The sequence below is a fragment of the Elgaria multicarinata genome, chromosome 3 (assembly GCF_023053635.1).
Source record: "Elgaria multicarinata webbii isolate HBS135686 ecotype San Diego chromosome 3, rElgMul1.1.pri, whole genome shotgun sequence".
Taxonomy (NCBI): domain Eukaryota; kingdom Metazoa; phylum Chordata; class Lepidosauria; order Squamata; family Anguidae; genus Elgaria; species Elgaria multicarinata.
In genome coordinates this window covers 24810680-24831118 of record NC_086173.1, presented here as the reverse complement: position 1 = coordinate 24831118, position 20439 = coordinate 24810680, and the positions used below count along the sequence as shown (strand labels likewise).

At 39.9% G+C, this 20439-nt stretch overlaps 1 protein-coding gene across 1 annotated transcript in view; it reads right to left on the bottom strand.

The window, feature by feature from the left end:
• Positions 1–20439, bottom strand: part of LOC134394320 (cyclic AMP-dependent transcription factor ATF-7) — a 127302-nt gene that overhangs the window by 29289 nt on the left and 77574 nt on the right. The window contains exon 3 of the mRNA XM_063119682.1: positions 935–1031. Within this exon, the coding sequence (XP_062975752.1) occupies positions 935–1031 (97 nt within the window). The remainder of the gene's footprint in view (positions 1–934; positions 1032–20439) is intronic.

The window sequence follows — 20439 nt, the reverse complement described above, 5'->3', positions numbered from 1 at the left end:
TAGTCCAGAACTTTGGGTGGGCACCAGGCTGGGAAAGGCTGGGTTAGATGAACAAATAGTCTGACCTGGTATAGAGCAGCAACCATGTTTTAACAACCTCCAATAACTCTATTTTAAGGAAGAATATCAGTAGCTAAAGCTCCCCCCCCCACCTTCGCCAGGGCTGTAGTAAAAGAAAAAACTAGATCTGCCAAAATTCTATGGGTTTTGCAATCTGATACTAAATGTATGGAAAGTACACCAAGGAATGTGAACTGTGGCATGGCGAGGACTTTTATACAGGAATCAGTTCTCCAGTGGAAACCTTGGATGTATTTATTCTTTTTTTGATATTCAACAGAGCAAAAGCCATTTCTTTCAATGACTGCCGACTCTGCCCACCCCACCCATCCCTTCTGAGGATCCACGAGGCAGGACAATTGAGAGGGTAGGAGAAGATCCCTCCATGGCAACAGCCTTCTGCCAGGGGCATTGCCCTCAAAGCTGCATTGACTGCCTGGGTTAAGGAAGACTCATCTGGGCTTTGCAAATGCACTTCCAGCCACAGCCAACCGGTGAGACTGAGTTTCAAATTTATTAACTGACAGCTTAAAAGCTTGAGAAAATTGACACCTGGGACGAGAAGAGGAAGCTGAGCTTGTCAGCTTTTGCTCCATCACCCTGAAAAAGCACACGAAGAAACCTGAAAGACCTTTTGTCTGTAAATCTTTCACTCTTAAGATGCAAAACCTGACACTGCCGCCCTAATACATTTAAAAAGGCAGAGATCTAGAAGTCTCTCACTTGGTTGCCTCCACCTCTTCCTGATTAAATGAAGGTCACAGCATTGAGTGAAGCAGACATTATTCAGTGCATCTGGTCCCTAGTATTGATCTTACAACTGGGCTGTATTAAATGTGCCGCTTTCCAAGATGACCTGGATTGCGATACGTACCTGCTATGATGACCGAATCTGTTCTGGCAGGACCGAATTTCAGTGTCATCTCATGTTTGAGTTTATGAACCGCCAGGTGGTCCTCATTTGTAAACCTCTGAAATGAAACATGGGGGGGGGACGACAATAAATGAATACATGCATTTTATACTATAGTATACATTCTGCAGCAGGATATGGCGTGGGGTGGGAGTGCCTCAAAATAGAGGCTGCAATATAATCACTACAAAGTGCTAAGTAAAAACAGAACAGGACAGATTGTGAGAGGAGTGCTGTGTGAACACATTTTCTCTAAATGGAAGGGGGGAAAGCCATAACACGCTGAGCCCCTGGCTAACAGAGGAAAATAGGTTTAATAATCAAAATTTAGAGAGGGGGAAAAAAAGGCAATGGCGTGTAGTTACTGCAACTAAACTAGGATATTTGAAATATTCTCTCTGCAGTGTTCTGCAAAATGTGCCACTTTATTATTGACTAATGGAGAGAGAAATTATTTACTATTGGCGATGGAAGGGTGGGAACGGGGGAGGATCAGTTAATAGCTTGGGTTCTGCCAAACAGAGCTGGCATTTATAAGGCGATTTGGTCCTGTAGTTTATGAAACACAACAGAGCTAGGCTGGTCCAAGATCATTGTCCAATGGCTACAAAGGCAGAGAAATGCGACAGCTCAATCATCGCTCCCAATGAACAAGGGGCTGTACATCTCATGTGCCAAAATATGCTACGTTCCACCTGCAGTATGATTGCAGGAAGGAACGAAGTGTAGCCGGTCTCTGGGACCATGCTGGCAGAAAAGGATTTCCTCCACAAAGGGTATTTATTACTGCTAGGGCTGCTAACAAATTAAAGGGATTTTTAGTTGATAACTCATCTGCCTTTTAACTGATCAATCATTAACTTTTGGTAAAACGTGCACATCATCAAAACATCAATAAAGATGCTTTTCTGCAATACTAAATGAAGCTAACAAATAAAAGCTACCAGTGATTATTAGAAGGAAAGGGCAACTTTAACATTTTCCCTATTAGAGAAAAACACACAAGAACCAAAATAGCTTTTTAAAAAATTGGAAGAATGCTCTTTATGCTCAGCCTCACTCATTAAAATTGCCCCCGTCAACTAAACTTTAGCTGTTTATTGATTAAATTGAAAAGTTCATTCTTACAACCAACAATATCAATAGGGATTAAAAAAAACAGCTCTAAAGTGCAAGTAAGGCTACTTAGATCAAGCTCATAACCATGCACCGAACTGGAATCAAAGCTCAATGCTTTATTTACTACGATTAGGGATGTATGAGAATTTTATTTCACTAATCAGCAGAACCTGCACCATTTGCAAAGCCATACATGAATGTCAACGGGTGTGCTTTTGGAGGGGGGATTTGCACATTTCTGAACTTGCAATTGCATTAGAAAAAGGCATATGTTTTGAAAAATGCACTTTAAAATGTTATTTTTTTAAAAGTATTTTCACACCTCAGTCCATGGAGAAAATGTGCACACTTTTGAAAATTCACACAGAAATTAGTACTTTTCCCATTTGAAAGGTGCACTTGCCCCATTTGAATGAAAACAAAAACGGGTCACAAATGAAAATGGTAGAGAGACAAACCAAGCTTCAACGTGGAGTTTGGAGAATCTCAGTGGGCTTGAGAATTCCTGATTGTCCCATCTCTAACTGTAATACACTACTATTCTGGATAAGACATTCTCAAATTAAAAGCCAACAGGTGTGTGTGTGTGTGTGTGTGTAGAACCTGTGCTGCAATCCAGAGTTCTCCATGTGTTCCACAGGTGAAGCTACTGCATGAGAAGGTTTTCCCATTCATTTTGATGGAGGAGCAACCACATGTGCACATTGTTTTCTTCTTGTAGGGCTGCTCATCTGAACCCCACTGAAATGAATGGAGATACCTTTGTTGTTGAGAGCCCCCCCTCCCCCCACGAAGAATAACAGATATATAGTTATAGAAAGATATGATTCATAGAATCATAGATTAAATTGACCGGAGAACCACGAGCCACTGGAAAGCTGCACCCTTTGCAAGGGAGATCATAGAATCATAGAATAGTAGAGTTGGAAGGGACCTACAAGGCCATACAGTCCAACCCCCTGCTCATTGCAGGAGACCAACCTGGAACCATACAATGGGACCATGTTTCACTCTTCCCTACCAGAAAGAACACCTATATGAACTTTGAAACTAAGAACTGCTGCCTGAGATTTGCTTTTTCCCTCCCTCCTAATCCCCTTTCCTTTTGTGACATATCTTTTAGATTATATTATTAATACAATTATTAATCTTTGTAAGCCATTCTGGGAGCCTTTTTTTGGCAGAAGAGAGGGGTAAAAATGTTGTAAATAAATAAATAAGTCTCAGGCAACACTTTTAAAAAACAGAAGCAACATGGGAGCAGACGAAAAGGACAAAAGAAACTAACAGAAAATAAGCTTGAATTGATTTCGTATCTTCTAAACATACTGTGACAGCTTTAGAACATTTTTGAGACCATGTAGCAGGATTTGTATTCAAATGGTATCTTTGGTACTGCCAAAACACTGCCTTGTCTGTAACAACAGCTACTGCATCAGAAGAATTATTAACACTTCCTTTTTTCCTTAAATAACAATTTGCTCCTGTGAATTGCCCGAGGCACGCCAATATTGTTTGGCCTCTCCTTTCTATGCAGACACACAGCAGTGAAAACACAGACTTTATGAACAGAGGATTCAAAGTCACCCCACTCCATTCTAGTCAATGCAAACACAGACTTTACGAATAGAGGATTCAAAGTCACCCTACCCCCGATTTTATTATTAAAACGTATTTTGAATGTTTTATACATATTTTAAACATATGAAGGCAAGCCTGCCATTAGATTTAGCCTACTGTGCCACCTTTTTGTGCAAGAGACCAGTGTGTAGAAGGGATGGTAAAACAAGGATTTGGTGGGAAATAACTGGTTGTCTGTGACCATATTTAACAATTGGTTCCAGAAACAAAATGATCCATAAAGTATCATAGAATAGTAGAGTTGGAAGGGGCCTATAAGGCCATCAAGTCCAACCCTCTGCTCAATGCAGGAATCCACCTCAAAGCATCCCTAACAGATGGTTGTCCAGCTGCCTCTTGAATGCCTCAAGTATGGGAGAGCCCACAACCTCCCTAGCTAATTGGTTCCATTGTCGTACTGCTCTAACAGCTTCAAAACACACACACATTTGGATATGAACACATCACCCCATTAGACTTTTCCTCTCTCTCTTGATTTGGTGGGAGAATCAATGCTAAACAATTCCTAATTGTATCATAAAACCAGTATTATGTTTTCAGGTGTAGAATTTTCCAAATATCTAGCTTCCAACACTTCAGTCTTCCAATTTTGTAATTTTGTGGCTAGGCGACTTCTTTGTTCCAAAGGAGTGTGCACAGTTATCACATCTTAATATTAGGTCTACAGGAACTGAGAAGGCAGAACACAGACATAATAGAGATAAAACCAATATCTTTCAGAAGATTTGGTCACACTTCTTTAAATTTTGTGATGCACAGAACAACACCCCCTCATTCCCCATGTCTCCCCCTTCTTCTCTCATTAGTTACCTTTATTACAGTTTCCTCATTCCTTTGCTTGATAAACTAGAACTTGTGACAGCATTTCTCCATCATCAACTGAATTGTTAAAAGTAGTGGTTGTACAGGTGAGATGGGAGAAAGGGGCTTGTCTATTCTTTATAGAAATATTGCTTAAAAAACAACCAACACTATCAATAAAGTGGAATATTAAAATACATTCTAATAGCCTGACAATTATGGGAGCTCCCTTCTGCTGACAACTTCATAAAGCAGCTCTTTTGGAGCTGAATTTAGCAATATGGGTCAAGCTGGGATCATGTTGTATTAGATGCTACCGGTGAATAATTGTATTATGCTTTCTGTTTTAAGGTTATTTATCCTAACCCCTTCAGCATGGATGGACTAAACAAGTTCATTTAAAAAACGTCTATGCAGGCAATATTTTAAAATAGATTATTGCTTTATGTTCTTCATTGGTGTGCTTCAATACAAACTGCTGAGAACCTTCCTTTTTAGACCATTCTTTTGTTTTTATGTCCTCTACTCAACATCTCAAAAAGAACTAGTATGAATTTGGAAAGTAGATAGATGGGCAAAGGCAACGAGAAAGCAATTCATTTTCTTTGGTAGGAATGGAATAGCAGTAGTAACAAAACAAACCATTTAGTAGCAAACTCACCACTATTTCAAAAGTAGCTTTAAAAATAATATATCCAATGAAGAAAATAAAATTAAAACCCACATCTACAAGTGTTGTACCTTTGACACCACAATCTGGCACGGATTAAGTGGGTGGAGATTTTACTTTGTCGGGATGGCAAGCAGTGGAAAGCAGGACTATAAAGCACTGGAATTGAAAGTCAAACTCATCTATTTGCCAGTGTGGAAGGATTTGCGGCATCAGGTTTTTGAAGTGCTGCAACACTATACTATATTACAGCAGGCACTAGTAATGATTATTATTATTATTATTATTATTATTATTATTATTATTATTATTATTTATTTATATAGCACCATCGATGTACATGGTGCTGCACAGACCACACAGTAAATAGCAAGACCCTGCCGCATAGGCTTACAATCTAATAAAGTTGTAGTAAACAATAAGGAGGGAAAGAGAATGCAAACAGGCACAGGGAAGTGTAAACAGGCACCGGGTAGGGTGAAGCTAACAGTATAGAGTCAGAACAAACTCAAAGTTTAAGCTATAGGGAAAAGAAAAGTTTTTAGCTGAGTTTTAAAAGCTGTGATTGAGTTGGTAGTTCTCAAGTGTTCTGGAAGAGCGTTCCAGGCATGAGGGGCAGCAGAGGAAAAAGGACGAAGCCGAGTAAGGGAAGTGGAGGTCCTTGGGCAGGCGAGAAGCATGGCATCAGAGGAGCGAAGAGCACGAGCGGGGCAATAGTGTGAGATGAGAGAGGAGAGATAGGCAGGAGCTAGACCGTGAAAAGCTTTGAAGGTCAACAGGAGAAGTTTATACCATGGCACATGAAGATGTAAGCCAAATCTCACAATAAAGTACAACCATGGAGAATGGAGCTTCTACTTTGATCTTCAGCTACATTTTCTTTCATCTCAGAAATCCTCTTTATGTGGTCACGTCCCAGAACCCAGAAACAGACATTCTAATGCAGAGGATACTCCAGATCCTTTGGATTTCAACTCCCAGAAGTCCTTGCCAACATGTCAAATGGCCAAAGATGCTTGGAGTTGAAGTCCAAAACATCTGGAGATCTCCTTTCTCCTTGCCCACCACCTGGGGCATGCCATATGGATGCTTCACTATTTATTGTGCATTTGAACCCAGACTGTTGCTGAAGCAGCTTCTGCCACTCCCAGGAATTTGCAGGACCTGGGAGCCAGCCCAAGTCCTGACCAGCCTTTGCTACCTGGAACTGAGATCCATGTTCTCAGAGTCATGCCGCAGATCCATCTTCTATCGGATTTGCAGGACACATGCCTTCATTCTAGATTACAGATGTGTACAAGCTTAACAGGACTTTATTTACTTTGCAATGTTTATTGTATGCAAACCAACAAAGACTCTGCTGTTTTCTAATGAATGCCAAAACCTGAAGGCTAACCTTGGCATTTCAGTCCTGAATCATGTCTCTCCCCACAGAAGGCAAAATGATGGAACAGAAAATGAAAGGGTAGGAGCTTGAACCACAACATCAGTGTTCAATTTCCTTCCCTAGCTGCCAAGTCCAGACTCTGGATGGGCTTTCCTACCTTTGGGACATGGACCGAGGGGAACATTTCATCAGATGCAGCTATTCCTGCCAAGTTTTGCAGTAATAGTAGAAAACTGCACTGGATGGCATTTTCCCTTCTATGTAACACTTAAAATGTAGTAGAGACGGGGATTGAATCCAGGATCTGACTTCTGTGGACAGAAGGGTTCTGCTTGTGGAAGGTGCCTCAGCCCCATTTTGGGGGATCTCCCCCAACTGTTCACCCAATTCAGCAGGCTCTCTGATCCATGTAGCATTTTCAGGGGGCTGGAGGGGCTGCAGTAGGAACATCTGCTTCCACCACCCTAGTTGCACTCAACTGTCCCTTGCTCTTACTTGGATGGTTGGCTCCAGAAGGTGGTGCTTGGAGAATATTTCTCAGCTTTGTGGAGTCTCCAGTATGGAGTTTCACAGAGGTCAGTTTTGTCCCCCATTCTATTGAGGTAGGTCACCCACCCAGAGGTCTGGAGTATGCTGATGACACACAGCTCTATTTGTCCTTTTCATCTCCATCAGGTGAGCTGTGGATTTGCTAGATTGGTTCTGACTGAAGCGATGAATTGGATGAGGGCTAAAGAATGAAAATCAAGACAAGGCTGAGATGCTGTTAGTGGGTGGTTCTTCTGACTGGATGGAGGGTGCTCAGCCTGTTCTGGATTGGGTTGCACACTCTCCCTGGAGTAGTCACATTTGTAGACACAGTCACATTTGCCTTCAAAAAGAGAAAACCTCTCTAAAATGAAGAAATTGGTGAAAAGGAAGTTGAAAGAGGGAGCCAAGAAGGTTAAATCCCTTCAAAATGCTTGGAAGTTAAATAAAACCACAATGATAAAAGCTCAGCTATAATGAATATCACAAGTTAGGAAAGGTAGCACCGTCCAAGAGTTCACCAGCATGGTTAATGAGCAGTGTCAATGAAGCTATTAGAGAAAAGAGGGCTTCCTTCACAAAATGGAAGTCTTGCCCAACTGAGAGATATAAAACAAAGCAGAAGCTTGCACAAAGGTGATGCAAGCAGACAATAAGAGATGCAAAAAAAAGAAAAGAAAAGCATTTTGAAGAGCATATTGCTAACAATAGCAAGGCCATATATCAATATATCAGGCAATATATCAGGAGCAGGAAACTAGCTAGAGAGGCAGTTGGACCACTGGATTACAATAGAGTTGAAAGACTACTAAAGAAGGACAAGGAAATGGTAGAGAAGCTGAACAAAATCTTCTCATCAGTCTTCACTGCAGAAGATATAGGACAGATACCTGTCCGTGAACTGATGTTTTCAGGGAGTCTGAGGACCTGGGGCAAATAGTGGTGCCAAAAGGAAGTTCTCAACCTTACTGATAATTTTACTGTCCAGGCCTAGATGGTATCCATCCTAGAGTTCTTAAAGAACGCAAATATGAAATTGCTGATCTTCTGACCAAATATGCAAAATGTCCCTGCAGTCAGCCTCTGTACCAGAAGATTGGAAGATGGCCAATTGGTTTTAAAATGCTAATTTTTAAAAAGGGAAACAGGGGGATCTGAGAAATTACAGGCCAGTTAGCTTAAAGTCTGTTCCTGGTCAATTGGTTGAGTGCATTATTAAAGATAAAATTAGTAAGCATATAGAAAAAAGAATCAAAACAGCTTCTGCAAGGCTAAGTCCTGTCTCACAAATCTTTTAGAGTTTTGAGAATTTCAATAAACATGTGTGATCCAGTAGACATTGTCTACTTAGACTTCCAAAAGGCTTTTGACAAAGTTCCTCACCAAAGACTCCTGAGAAACTTAGCATAGACTAAGAGCAGAGGACCATTTATGGATTAGTAACTGGCTAAAGAACAGAAAGCAGAGAGTAAGAATAAATGGTAAATTATCCCAATGGAGGGAAGTAAATAGTGGGGTCACACAGGGATCGGTATTGGGACCAATGCTTTTCAACCTGTTCATAAATGATCTGAAATTATGATTGAGCAGTGAAGTCGTCACATTTGCTGATGATACCAAATTATTTATGGTGGTTGAACCAAAAAGGATTGTGAGGAGGTGCAAAAGTTTCTCACCAAACTGGGAGAATGGGCATGTAACTGCCAAATATGGTTCAATGTAAGCAAGTGTAAAGTGATGCACGTTGGGGCAAAAAAAACCAACTTCAAATATAACCTGATGAGATTTGAGCTAGCAGTGACTGACCAACAAAGAGATCTTGGGATTGTGCTGGGCAGCTCGATCAAAATATCAAGTAAAAAAAGGCAAACTCTATGTGAGGCATAATTTGAAAGTAACTGAAAATAAAACTGCCAATATCACACTGCCTTTGTACAAATCTATGGTGTGACCACACTTAGAATACTGTGTAAAGTTCTGGTCACCACATTTAAAAAGGATATTATTCTTGCAGGAAAAGTGCCATCATCGACTAGGTTTGACTCAAGTGCTGTTTTTCACATGTAGCAACATTGAGCTTCATTCTACCAAAGGAAATATTCTCTTTGCCACTTCATTTCATTTATTACAGTTCTATTCCGCCCAATATCAAAAGCTTTCTGGGTAGTTTACAATTTTAAAAAACCTTACAAATACATTACACCAAGTATAAAAACCATTTACATACCATATATAAACAGATAGCGCATGCATAGACACATATAACTAAACAATTTTAAACTATCATTAGTAAGAAAAAACCAGGACCTGGTGCCAAAAGGATAACAATGTTGACACCAGGCTGGCCTTTTTGGGGAGACCGTTCCATAGTTGGAGGGCCACCACCAAGAAGGCTCTCTCCCTTTTTGCGTCCTTCCAAGCCTCCCTGGGAGACGACCTTGGACGATGAATGTAATGTATGGACAGGTTCATGCCAGGAGAGGTGCTATGTCAAGTACTGCAGTTCCAAGTCATGTAAGGCTTTATAGGTTAAAGCCAACACCTTGAATCAGGCTTGGAAATATCTAGGCAGCCAGTGCAAGCGGGACAGAACCGTTGTTATAAATTTGGTCCTTCTTGTCCCTGTTATCAATTTGCCTGCCAGATTTTGCATGAGCTGCAGCTTCTGAAACATCTTCAAAGGCTGCCCCACAAAGAGCACATTGCAGTAATCTAACGTTAAGTACCATGCTAGATCACACCAAGATCTGCTGTGGCACCCCGGTTGTGGAATGAGCTCCCCAGAGAGGTCCGCCTGGCGCCTACACTGTACTCCTTTCGTTGCCAGCTGAAGACCTTTTTATTGTCTCAGTGTTTTAACACTTAATTTTAACTTAAATTTAAATTTTACTGTTTTAACTCTGTATTTTAATTTTATATCAATTTTGCTGCGTGGTTTTTATCCTGGTTGTGCTTTTTAGACTGTATTTTGTATTTGTGCTTTTAACCTCTTGGTTGTTTTATTATGGTTTTAATTTTTGTGAACCGCCCAGAGAGCTTCGGCTATTGGGCGGTATAAAAATGTAATAAATAAATAAATAAATAAGATTCCGTCCAGTCCAGCATTCTGTTCACACAGTAGCCAACCAGCTGCTTACCAATAACCCATAATCAGGACACAAATGCAGCAGCACCTTATTATTATTATTATTATTTATTTATATAGCACCATCAATGTACATGGTGCTGTACAGAGTAAAACAGTAAATAGCAAGACTCTGCCGCATAGGCTTACCACCCATGTTCCCCAGCAGCTGATGTATATAGGCATACTGCCTCTGATTCTGGAACTAGCACATGACCACCAGGACCAGTAGCCATTGATAGTCTTATCCTTCTCCAGGAATTTGTCTAAGCCCCTTTTAAAGCCATCCAAATTGGTGGCCATCACCACATCTTATGGTAGCGAATTCCATAGTTTAACTATGTGCTATGTGGAGAAGTACTTCCTTTTATCTGTCCTGAATCTCCCACCAATCGTTAGTGGTATTAAGTGACGTCCTCATGCAATCGAAAGGGATGGGGAACTATTTGAGTCCTTTTGGCTGTAAGAGGTGTAGGCTTGAGTTCTGGAAAGGTAGATGTACAGCATCCGAGACAGCAGAAGCATGGGTCAGAGAAAGGAACAAGAAAAAGAAAAAAAGAAAAGAAAGAAGAAAAAGAGCAAGGTTTTACTATGTTTTTGTTTGTGAATTTTGTTGTTCTTTTTGTAATTTGCCGTGATTGGCTTTTCCAAAAGGTGGTATAGAAATATTTTAAATAAATAACATGACAGGGCAATTCAAAATAACACAAAGAGGCATAGGAGGGTGTGTGCCACACTTCACAGAGATGATATGGTCTATCCAATAGGTATCTGTGACAATGGCACAATTATGAAAACAAAACAAGACAACTTATGAATTGCACTTGCTGTAGAAAGAATCACAGTTTACCAAAAACTTGGGATGGCACTTTGAAGGCTCAAGAACTTGCTGGGAAGACATGGTCTCACTAATTCAGTCACAGGAACATAGGCCCAGCCCCCACTATGGAAGGCCTACAGTGTAGATTCTAGGAATAATACTCAACATCTGGACAGGAGCTGACCATAACCAGCAACGCCATAAGGGTTCCCATTGCTGGTGTTCAGTTGACTTGAGAGATCATTGTAAAAAGCCAGTGTGGGAATGAAGGCAGAAGGAGAGTAGCTTAAATTTTCTAATGCAAGTTTTTGGAAGAATAAATGACCATTTTGGTCAATAAGCTACTACAACTGCCAAACGTCATCTCTGGAACAAAACATTTTATGACACGAGTTTACATGAATACACTTTGTAGCTGGCATGTGTGTTTCTAAAAGAGACAGTAACTTGGAGGAGAGTGTTTGATCCTCTTTAGAGTAGCAGCTGTTTTCAAGGATAGCATGTGAAAAGGAGAAACACACCGGGCCTTTATTAGAATACTAATCTTTTAAAAGTGTTATCCCACTTTTAGAAAGTCTCAGAGAAGGCAGCAGTTCATAAAAAACATTGGTTTCTCTCCCTAACACCCCCATGCAATGTACCTTTAGGGTGCATTGCCGGGTAGGTTGCTACAGGCCTTCTTAGCTAAGGCAAAGATGTGGAAGCAAAAGCAAAGTTCTACTCTCCCTATCTTTGGAAAGGGGTCGCCTACATTGGGGGGGGGGGGGGAGAGGATGATTCAATTGATGCTCTGTACATCACAGCTTTTACTAAAGTTGCATTCTTAAGGATGCTGGCCGGGGAATGTTGGGAGTTGTACAACTTTTTCTGTGTAAACATGCATAGCATTGCACCCTAACTTGCTTAAGCTACTGTTGCCTCTTTAGCCTATGGGCAAAATATATACATATATGTTAATGGTACAGTACTACTAAAGCTCAACACTTTGCAATATGTGAACTGCGAGCCTCCTGAAAGTAAACCACTGGCGGATGACTGATTTCCAGAATATTTTTTTGAAAGGATTTAGACCTTCGCTATAAATAAATAGTTCACTTAAAATACAGGTGCTGCCCTCCAATGGCAACTGGCCCTCCCCACATGCCCAACTTAAAAAATACCCTCCCCCAAGTCTTCAAACAACTGAAGAGTAGGTAAGTAAGGGGCATCTCAGCTTGATGATGGGAAGAGTGTCTTGCTGTGTCTTACATTCTCCAAATCCTTGTGAAAACGAGAAAGACTCTGCTACTCTTCTAAGTTCACGGCATATACCAGAGGAATGGGTGGAAGGGGGAGGAGGGTTGATGGCAACCACAAAAATGGCTTGGGGCCAAGCAAAGTTTGTTGACCCCTGGGTGCAGTGTTGCTAAGAATGGGAGGAGGTTTTCAGGTTCTATTCCTGGCCTTATCACTAACCTATCACAGAAGTTATGACCAACTATTAATGCTCTCTGCAACTGACGACCTGCCCTGCCTCTCTTTTCCAGAAGGATTCTCAGCAAATTGAGGAAAGCTGTAGTAAAGTCTGCTTTCTTTGTTCCTTTACATCACTTCCAACTAAACCTGTTTTCGGGGCTAGAGCCTATGAGCAAACTGAGGGATAACGTGATGCCTATCTGATACTCTTTCGCTTGGATGAGATGCAGACAGGAAGGGAGAGAGCTTTATCCCTGCTCTCTGCCTGAGCAGAGTAGTAAGTCCTTTTCCAACTTCACTGGCTGCCAGTCCAGGTCCGGCCCGATTCAAAGTGCTGGTTTTAACATTTAAAACCCTAAACGGCTTGGGGCCAGGCTGTCTGACGGAACACCTCCTCCCATATGTACCTGCCCGGACCCTAAGGTCATCCTCTGGGGTCATTCTCCATGAGCCCCTGCAAAAGGAGGTGGGGCAGGTGGCTACCAGGTGGAGGGCCTTCTCTGCTGTGGCACCCCAGCTGTGGAATGAGTTCCCTAAGGAGATTCACCTGGCATCTACACTATATTCTTTCAGATGCCAGGTGAAGACCTTTTTATTCTCTCAGAATTTTAACAGTCTATAAATTTAATTTAAAATTTGCTAGTTTAAATTTGTATTTCAAATTTGTATTTCTGCACTGCTGCTGCTTTTATCCTGGTTGTGCTTTTATATTGTATTTTATATCATGTTTTTATACTGTTTGTTTTATACTTTGAATGTTTTTAATTTTTGTGAACCACCCAGGGAGCTTTGGCTATTGGGCAGTATAAAAATGCAATAAATAAATAAATGTCACTTTCTATCGCTGCACAAATGGCAATATAAAGCAAAGAGCAGGAGTAACTAATTTGGGATGACTTTTTAGAGCCCAAAGGCCCTAGTGTGGTCAGGGACAATTTCAGAGGTAATTATTCTTCAAATTCTTCCTTTTCTCTCCTTCGTAATCAAGAGCGATAGTTCAAATGTAGAACACTCCTTGCAACACAATAAGAGTCAATTCATGCAAGGCTTTGAAATAATGCAATTGATTACTACACTGTGCATGGAAAATTATTCAGCAGCTGCCATCACGTTAATATCATTGTATTATTAGTCTTTGTTGATGATGGTTATTGGCCCCTTTTTTTACATTTAGCGACTTGGTTTTGACTCCTTTATGCAATCAATTGATTTTTATTGGTGCTGGCATTTGTTTTATCCCTTTAAGCTGGATTTTATCGTTAATTGTTGAATTTTTTATTGTTTTAATTTTGTTTTTATATTTGACCTTGTCACTTTGAGTGTTGTATTTTATAAAGTAACTAACAAATATAATAAATAAATAAATAAATAAGTGCCACAACAGAAGGGAGCACCAAACCATAACGAGCAAATTTTTTATTATTATTAAAGCACCTATTTCGTTTAACACATCTGCTAGATGGCGAACACAAAAATACACCGATGAATAATCTATGGTTGGAAAGAATCTGTACTGGGGCAATATATTGAAACAACTTCCTTTTGTTTCCTTTCCAAGCCCACCATTTCCATCTCCACTGCAACAGGATGTCTGTATCAGAAAACATTTGGGTATAAAATATACGGTGCCTTTCTGAAATTTCAGATCAGCATTACAGAAAAGAGAGACTTATTTTTCCTTCCAATTTTATTAGCAGCTTGCTGAAATCAGGAAACCCACAACTAGACATGCTCCCTTGGGAAGCAGGGGTTGCAATGCATTTGCGTGATACAGAGTCTCAGAATGTTACCTCCTGCTTAAATCTTAAAATGTTATTTTTGGCTCTGACAATCTTCAGGGACCCATGTGGATATATGCCTTTTACTTTAAAAAATGTGCTTACATCCTGAAGTATGATTAATCCATGTTCTTTTGTTTTTATAAACTAAATCAGAAATACAAGCTACATTCTTGGGCAACACTTATTTACGTTATGACCAAGCCAAGTCCCAGTATCTGAAAATGTATGCAACTTTAAACTTAGCCCACTGCCTAAGCTCAAGCCAGGAATAACAAAATTAAAAATAGCTAGTTTTTTTGTGTTTTTTAAAGCAGCAAGCTGGAAAAATACATTCAACACATGCCCATCATACTCCTCCTCGTTTACATAAGCCAGGTTTAAAATGCTTGACCTAATTTTTAAGCTCTTTCGTTTGAGCTACAGGAACTATCGTTAGCTCGCCCACTAGAAAAGGTCATCACATTTATTGTCTAGTAGTATTACAAGCCAAAGTAATATTATAAGCCATAGTAATATTAGCAGTGTGCCTGAACAACCTTTGGGTCTGTTGTTCTGAAACACCCTGCTTTCCTTCTCCACTGAGACTCTACACGTTCTCTATGCATAAAGCTGTGTAGCACCACTTCATATTCAGTACTGGAGCAAGTCTCTGCATGTAAGGAAGAGAAGTGAAATGTACATATCTCTAATATGTATAGTCTAAACTAAAATTTAGGCAGATGCACCTTCCCCTGTCAAAATGCTATGCTAAAAAGCAGCCAAACTCTCCCTTCTGCACAACTATTATACACATAGTAGTTCTATGCCAAACAGGATCTGTGGACATTACAGGGTAGAGGAGATAATGAATTGGAGTTCTCTTTCCTTTGAAATGCTCCCACCAGTAACATATGAATGGGTTACATATATTCCGTGCCTTAATCCCTAACAATTGGAGGTCACTTTCCCTATTATCCAGACCCCCCAAAAGAACAGGCCATCCTGGTTATGGGTGAAAGCAGTCCTGCCTACTTGGAAAAGGCAGCTAGATGACCTGGGACAAGAATCTTGCCCATCCATTGGGCAGCCCACTTAACTCTGAAGATGCAATACCAGGAATACATCCGAAAAATGCAGTGTGAGAATGTGGCAAATATCTTACCCAGTTGGAAGTGACTAATGGTGACTAACACTCTTTTCCAAACACAGCTGTGCCACAGAATTATCGCCTAACCTTGAACAACCCAATTTCAGCTGTGCGCTTATGGGCCCACTAGCATCTTATCACCTGAGTCTTGCATTTAATTAATGAATTTCATTTTATCATCCTATTAACCAAACAAATTGCATCCTTATTTAATGGATGGGGATATGAGGTACAACAGACTGCATGCAAGGTGCATGCCTTCAGTGCACAATCAGATCTACTACCCAAGATCCCCCCTGCCCCTACATTCAAAAGCATTCTCACTCTTACTTCATAGGAACACTTACATACGAACTCAGGAAATAGAATAATAGAATATGTTCCATGACTGCACCACCGACAGCCCTGCACTGACATGTAGTTACGACAGGCTTAACCCACCCTCTCACACCCTGGCTGCTTGATACAGATACATTACGTGAGGGATTCTCATGTATAAATATGGAGTAACTAACCAAAAGGTATGAGCTATGTTAGAGGTGAAACACTGAAATTAATGGCTGAGGCAGGACTTGCAGTAAAGTGTCACAAACAGCAAGACTATTTTTGGCCTCTTGGCCAAGACTCTACTTCTCAGATTCTGAGTCAAAAAAGCTTCTAAATTCAGAACTGCTTGCTTGCTTAACTTGTGGAGAAAACATGTTCAGAGAGAAAATGCTGCAGAAGAAAGGTAACTATGGCGTTATTCCCTATAAGTCACCTCAGGCAAATCAATAGTTTTCAGGACCATCTAGATGCAACAATCATGTTTGCTGCTCATATATTTAAACCTGAATGGGAGAGAAAACGGAGTGTGTGGAGGTCTAATTTTAACATCAAAAGTGGTGTGTCGGTGAATTGTAGGAGTTTCTTCTGTTTGCCATTTTGAAGTAAACAAAATTGTTGCTGATATGGGAATCCAAATTAAGATATGATGCTCCATATTAACAAATCAATATAACCCTACAAATCAATCAATATGTCCCTACAAAATGTGAACAGGATTAAATGTAATATTGCAATTGGTTATATTTTAATTGTATAACAACCCCAACACACACACACACACACACACACACACACACACGAATAAATCTTCAGGCAGGTGCTCCACACTTCAATGGTCAGCTGCTAGGTTACTGCAACATCAATATTTACCCTAACCATTTTAATACATTTATTTAACCAATATGATATATGATACTGTCTACACAGAACCATATAAATTATTTTCATTGAAATTGATACAGGGAGATGTTGCTGGACCTGTAATAGAAATATGATTCCATATATCCTCTGCTATATTTTGACAGCCATTTTTTCCTCCCTTTTTCTTCTTAGAAGTATTCCCCAACTCACTTTCTGAATCTAAGATGGAAGTATATTTTTGATAGCATTCCTTTTAATTCATCACTTATAATAATCTCATTTCAAATTTTGTTGCATTCCTTAAATTCATTATGTCTTTCCTTAACTGAAAACATTTGTACTAAGGAATATTGATACTTCAGATCTTCATAATCTTTACCACCTTTCCTAGATCTATTCTTATTTACTTTAATGGAGCTGCCTTCCAGCAGCGCTATGTTCAACTTCGTTAGGCCATGCATTAGCAAAATGTTTGTGCCTAGGCACAATCAAAACTATGGTTAAACTTCAAGTCTCAGAATATTATTTAATTTATCACATGTTAAATAGAGGGCCTATTCAGACAACATGCCATGGTTAGGCTGCTAACCCTTTTGCAGCAAATGGTTAGTGAGCGTGTTTAAACTGTGGTTATATAGCCACCATGGTTAGGAATGGTTCACATGTCAAACTAAGCCAAACTAAGCCAATACTTAACCACTATGGTTTAGCCGGTCATCTGAACAGGGTCAGCATTATTATTTTTTAAAAAGGATTTTATCATTCCCTCTATTTCAGATGTTCAGGCTGTGAATGCTGTTGCTTATGCCGCTGAAACAGCATCACCAATGCATAAAAAGGCAAGCTTAGGGGAACTCCACAGTTTGCAGAAACTCAAAGAAGTTTGTAGAAAAGAAATCCTAAAGGGCAGAACTCTCCCCCCACACACACACACAAAAAGCAACACAAAAACAACCAGTTGGAGCATGCCCAGTAACCATAGAATTTTGACACTGTTGGGATGGGCTTGGGATGGAATGGGACGGATAGGAAACCAGTCAGAATGCCATTGTAAATGTTCAAAAGGGATTAAAAAGAAATCTTGTTCTAAAATTCACCATGCTTTCATATCAACCATTAACCACTGGGACAAAACTTTAAAACAACAAGCAAAATAGTATGAAAAAAATATCAGGAACATTCAGATCTCCTTTATCATAAGGTTTTTTGCAATGTTGTCATTGCTGCCCTTTTATGATTTCTCCTTCCACACAAAATTTGTCCGCAGGTTTTTGCCACTTCAAATTCAGAGAAAACTGTATCAGTACAAGTACTCATTTTTAACATCAAACATCTCCAGCTAGAAAGTATTGCTATTTAGCCCCATCTTTAAGCCTCTTGATACGTTATTTGCAAGTGGTCCACAATTATTTAAAGACAATACACCAAAGACAGTGAATAGGATTTTCAAACCAGACTATACAAATACAATTTAAAATTGCTCCTTTTGTATGGTCAGCAAGATTAATATTCAGTTCTTTGTCTTCCTCTTAGTCTTGTATCTAGAAAAATTTCTATATTAACTTTTAAAATTTAGTACTTCTCTTAGGGACAATCTTTACGCTTAGCCATCTCTCTCAAAACACCTTTGTTTATGGCTTTTGCTTCTTATTAACTTCGTTTCATTATCTGGATTCTTTTTATTATGTTGTTATAATTCTTTGACCTTCTGAATTAACTCTGTCTTGTTTTTGTCGCTCAGTTTATTTATATAGGAAGGCAAGCTTATGATAAAACCCCTTACATAAACCTTACTATCTGGCATGCAAGTAAACGAGGGTATTCAAGAAGTAGTGGTAATACTGAAACACTTTGCTAAATTAGCATTTATTAGACTATTACAATTATCACATGTCCCCCTTTCAGTAACTCTGAAGTGTAGGTCAACAACCTTTAAAATAAAATAAGCCAATGAAATTTACTAGTCCACAAACATTTTTACTGGTTTGCTTGCCCAGACATACTTATGTTAAACGTTCCTGGCACATCAGTGGCTTGAGGCGAAATAAGCATCCTCGCTCATTTAGAAATCTTTCCTTGCTTGGTGTTCGCATGCAAATTTTACTCACCACAGATGAATAGGCAAGTCGCCATTTACAGACTGAATCAGCATGTTTAAGCCTCCAATATTGGAACTTAACATTATCCACAGCATGGGTATTGGCCATACAAAGATATTTTGAAGATACAAAAGAGTGAAAATGGGCGGGTGGAGAAAATAGAGTATTAATTTTCAAAAATTTCAAAATAAAATAAAATTTGAAAAAAAAGAGTGAAAAGCTGTCATCCTGTGAATTAGAAATAGCATAATAATTCTACTTTGTTTTTACAGGGTGTTTTAGTGCACTTGAAGTGAGTTATGCACGCCAACTTGTAAGATAGCCTGGTATTACACTAGTTTTAAAATCTCTTCACTGGCTGCCAATTAGTTTCCGGGTGAAGTATAAAGTGTTGGTTATCACCTTTATGGTTTGGGTCCAGGCTACCTGCGGGACCGCCTTCTCCCATACAATCCGCCCCACACACTCAGGTCCTCTGGGAAGAATTTACTCCAGCCAACAAAAACAATTCTGACAACTATTACCCAGAGGACCTTTTCTTCTGCCACTCCCAGTTTGTGGAATGGCTTGCCAGGAGAGATGCGTCAACTTAACAGTCTTCCGGAATTTAAGAAAGCCATAAAGACTGATCTCTTCCGGCAGGTCTACCCAGTTGAATTTTAAATTTGCCTTTTAATAATGTGCTGCGTTTAATAATGTATTAGTTTTAAATGTTTTAATTAGTTATATGATCGCATTCTTGTTTTATCCCGCCTCGATCCAGAGGGAGAGGCGGGTAACAAATAAAGTTATTATTATTATTATCGCCATATTATTTAGTGACCTAATGGCTGAGGTGAAAGTTGAACTGGCGTCTTCCTGCCTCACAGCTCACACTCTTAGCTATAATGCTACACCAACTCTAAAGGCCATTTCAGACGTTATAATTTTTTCCTGAACATATGAAATACTTTGGTGTAGGAGAAAGCTTATAGTATATGAATCCATATGTATTTCATATCTTCAGGGGGGAAATATATAACATTTGAAGTGACCTTTATTGCTGGTGTAGCATTATAGCTAAGAGTGTGAGCTGTGAGGCAAAGTGAGCCAAGTGTCTCAGGCACCAGAGGCTGGGCACTGGCAGCCCCCAAATTGTTCCTTCTGAGCCCTCCACCCAATCTCCTTTCTTAGAGGACAGAGCTTTGTGTGCTACAGAACCTTGAATTAGCCTTCTGACCTCGGGTGGAGGACTGTCCCATCGTCAATGCTCAAGTAAGATGCAACTGCCAGTCCAGTACATAGAATGACATGGGAAGACACCATCTTGTCCTTTGCCGTAGGCAGCAGAATGTCTTGGGTCAATCCTGCCACATCAGTATGCATACATGAGTTGGAAAGCTGTATCCAGCTTCCCAGAATAAATGCATGCACTAAAAGACACACGAGTGATTGTGACATGGGATGATGTACACATGATGATCATATTCTCGCCTCTGCCTTCCCATACACTGCTGAAATAGTGCTGCAATCTCAACAACTTAGGGCCAAACTAGACATGACATGTTTGTTTATTCGGTATCTTCCCTGTTTGTGTATGCAGGAACATAGAAAGCTGCCTTATAATGAGTCAGACCACCTCGCCCAGTATTGTCAACACTGACTGGCAATGGAGTCTTATGCTGGAATTTTCCAGTCCTAACTAGAGCCACTGGAGATTGAATTTGGGACCTTCTGCACAAAAATCA